The 2667-nt window shown below is 43.0% G+C and overlaps 1 protein-coding gene across 1 annotated transcript in view; it reads right to left on the bottom strand.

Moving 5' to 3' along the window:
* Positions 1-1615, bottom strand: part of LOC104164980 (pre-B-cell leukemia transcription factor 3-like) — a 9907-nt gene extending 8292 nt beyond the window's left edge. Inside the window, exon 1 of the mRNA XM_009704473.1 lies at positions 1546-1615. Within this exon, the coding sequence (XP_009702775.1) occupies positions 1546-1594 (49 nt within the window). The 5' untranslated portion in view covers positions 1595-1615. The remainder of the gene's footprint in view (positions 1-1545) is intronic.
* Between the last annotated feature and the right edge of the window lie 1052 nt (positions 1616-2667).

Here is a 2667-nt window from a genome sequence, read left to right as displayed (position 1 = left end):
GGGGGGGGGGGGTGGGGAACAGGGCTTGAACAAAATATTAAGCGTGGCCAAATCTATTTAAATTACAAAGACTCATTTGTAATTTCTTTTTAATTAATAAACACTATCGGGGAGAATGTTTCGGCACCTTTCAGCTGGCTGCCCCTTGCAAAGGCGTACAGCTTATCCTGAGCTATTGTGAATGATACTGGCGCTCCAACAAAGAACGAAAGAAAGATTGGGGGGGAGGGAGGAACATGTTGGAAACCGATTTCTGAGCTAGAAAAGAAGCTTGTGTGCCTGGGTCACAAAGAAAGCCCAAAACCTTGTGCTACAGTATGTCCAGGCTTTTGTTTGCTCCAAGCCATAACATCTGCTCCCCATAATTTAAATAAGGAATAGACAGACCATCAGACATTCAAAAAAAACCCAAAACCTATGAGACCAAAACAAATCCAGCACAACCGCAATATCAGAGTCTGTTCCTGCAAGTGTATTTAGCTCAGAGAAGTCACAGTTTCAATCAATAAAACGCAGAAGGCAGCTTTCAGTGTAGAAAGGAAAAAACAGATGAAAGACCCTCTTTAAGGACAGCAATCCTCGCAGGACAGACAGACATAAAAGCACACCTGGGGAACACACACACACTTACTACCGCCACATTTTCCCTTCAGAAGCAAACTGCTATCGTGAGAACGCAACGTATGCGACCAAACTCTCCAGAAATGAACAGGTAACGTCTGCCTCAAAGCTGCCTTCGAGGACGAGACTGTACGGTCCCTCGTGAAGAGCCCGGCAAGTTTCGATACACTTTTCCAAAAAAATAATACAAACGTAGGTTTAGGATGTTGAATGTCAATATAACTTACAAAAAAACCCCCACCACACCACCATTTTAGTTATGTATAAATGAAAGTAGTTATTCTCTAAAAAACCATCATCGTTTATAGAAGTTAGATATTCAAACAACATTGCTTAAGTGTTCACGTATGAGCATACGCCGGGCGATTCAAAAATCAAAATCCATTTGCCTTCAGTGTTTCTGCTCCTCAAAAAGGAAGGCAGGTGAGCACCAGCTCCATTTCCTGCTACTTCTGTGTCTTCCAATAGCCCCAAGCATTCTGCCTTCCTGCCTCCTTTTCTCCGTAATACAGTTATTTGGCAACTTTGAACTCTTACTACCACCGCAATTTTGGCAGCAACTCCCTAAAGGAAAAAAAAGAGCATACCAACGTAGCAGTGTTATTCAAGATTCTCTAGGTATCTAGCCAGACATCAAAAAAACCCCAACCTATAGATTCTTTACGTACACACAACCAAAAACACTTCTTCAAATAAGCAGCATTGTTTTCTCCAAATCTGCACACAGGTAACATTATGAAAAGTATGAAAAGCACATCAAAACATTTTCCGGCTTACAGAAGACTATTAAGCCAAAAAAAAAAAATAGCCTTAAGTTGTAGAATCTATGAGGGAAAATAGGGGCCGTGTTAAATGGGAGCAAAGCTGATGACTGAATGTGGGGATTTTTGGGGAAAGCTGAGGCCAGAAAAGACACCAACACACCTGTTTTTTCCTTGATCTCACACAGCACGCTGAAAAGAGCAGGCTTCATTCTGTGGCAGTTCAAGGCATGTTTTCTGAAATGAGAGAAGAAAGAATGAGTGAAGGCTGACAGGAAAGGCGGTGAAAGATGCCAAGACTTACAGAGAACTGGATCACGCTTCAGTAATATCAGGTCAGTGCATAAGATTAAGAAATGTGGAAGTTCTGGTGATATATTTCATTTAAGTGCCACATTCGGTCATTGCTAGGAGCAAACTGTTGTAAAAACAGGCAGGCCTTAAAATTCAAAATTCCGCGTCGTTTGTAGGAACTGTAAGCGCCTTCCATTCTACCAAAAGCGTATTTGATATGTGGGGGTAATAAACAGTTCCTTCTTGAGTTAGTACGCTTCTGTAAAATCTAATAATGGAATCCATCCAAAAGGTAGAAAAAAACCCCGGTGTTTTTAGAGTTTATAGATCTTGAACAGTAGGAACAACATAGCACCACTCTCTGACTCGCCCAGCTTCCACAACGAGCAGCCGCCTGGACCCAACGAAAAGCAGATTGTATTTAACAGCATGTTAGTACAAGTTTTACCGCCTGTGCTAATTTTGCCTTTTCGACGCTCTGCCCAGCATTTGCTGCTTTGTTTTCCCCCTTCTCTCCAGGAAGAGACAACGTTAATTACCCCATTAACACCGAATCCATCCTAACGTCTAATCAAAACAGAGAATGACATTTTTGCCGAGTTGAAAACACATTTGAAGCGTGCTGAGCACCGTATAAAAGCGGGAGCTGAGGTTTCCCACGGAGGCCGGGCGGCGTTTTCCCTAGCCGCCGCTGATTTTCAAGGCCGGCCCGCGGTTAGGTGCCCCACTTCCGCCAGAAGTCAGCAGAAAGAAGCATATAGCTGCAACGTACGCCTCAAAGAAAGTCTTTTTTGCTTCTTGGGACCCCTTTCGTAATTCAGAAATAACACTTAAATCGCCTTTGCGGCTAGGCTTTGATACATTTTTTTTTTATAGAAATACAAATTGGCCTTCCTCCTCGCATGCCAGTCAGTACTCCAGCGATTAGGAAGGGTGCAAATTCAGGTGCTCATCTTCCTCGCAACCCCTAACCCTTAACAGCTCCTGCTGA

The sequence above is a fragment of the Cariama cristata genome, unplaced genomic scaffold (assembly GCF_000690535.1).
Source record: "Cariama cristata isolate BGI_N322 unplaced genomic scaffold, ASM69053v1 scaffold26077, whole genome shotgun sequence".
NCBI classification, from domain to species: domain Eukaryota; kingdom Metazoa; phylum Chordata; class Aves; order Cariamiformes; family Cariamidae; genus Cariama; species Cariama cristata.
The sequence above is the reverse complement of the archived record's forward strand: the minus strand, read 5'-3'. Positions and strand labels throughout refer to the sequence as shown.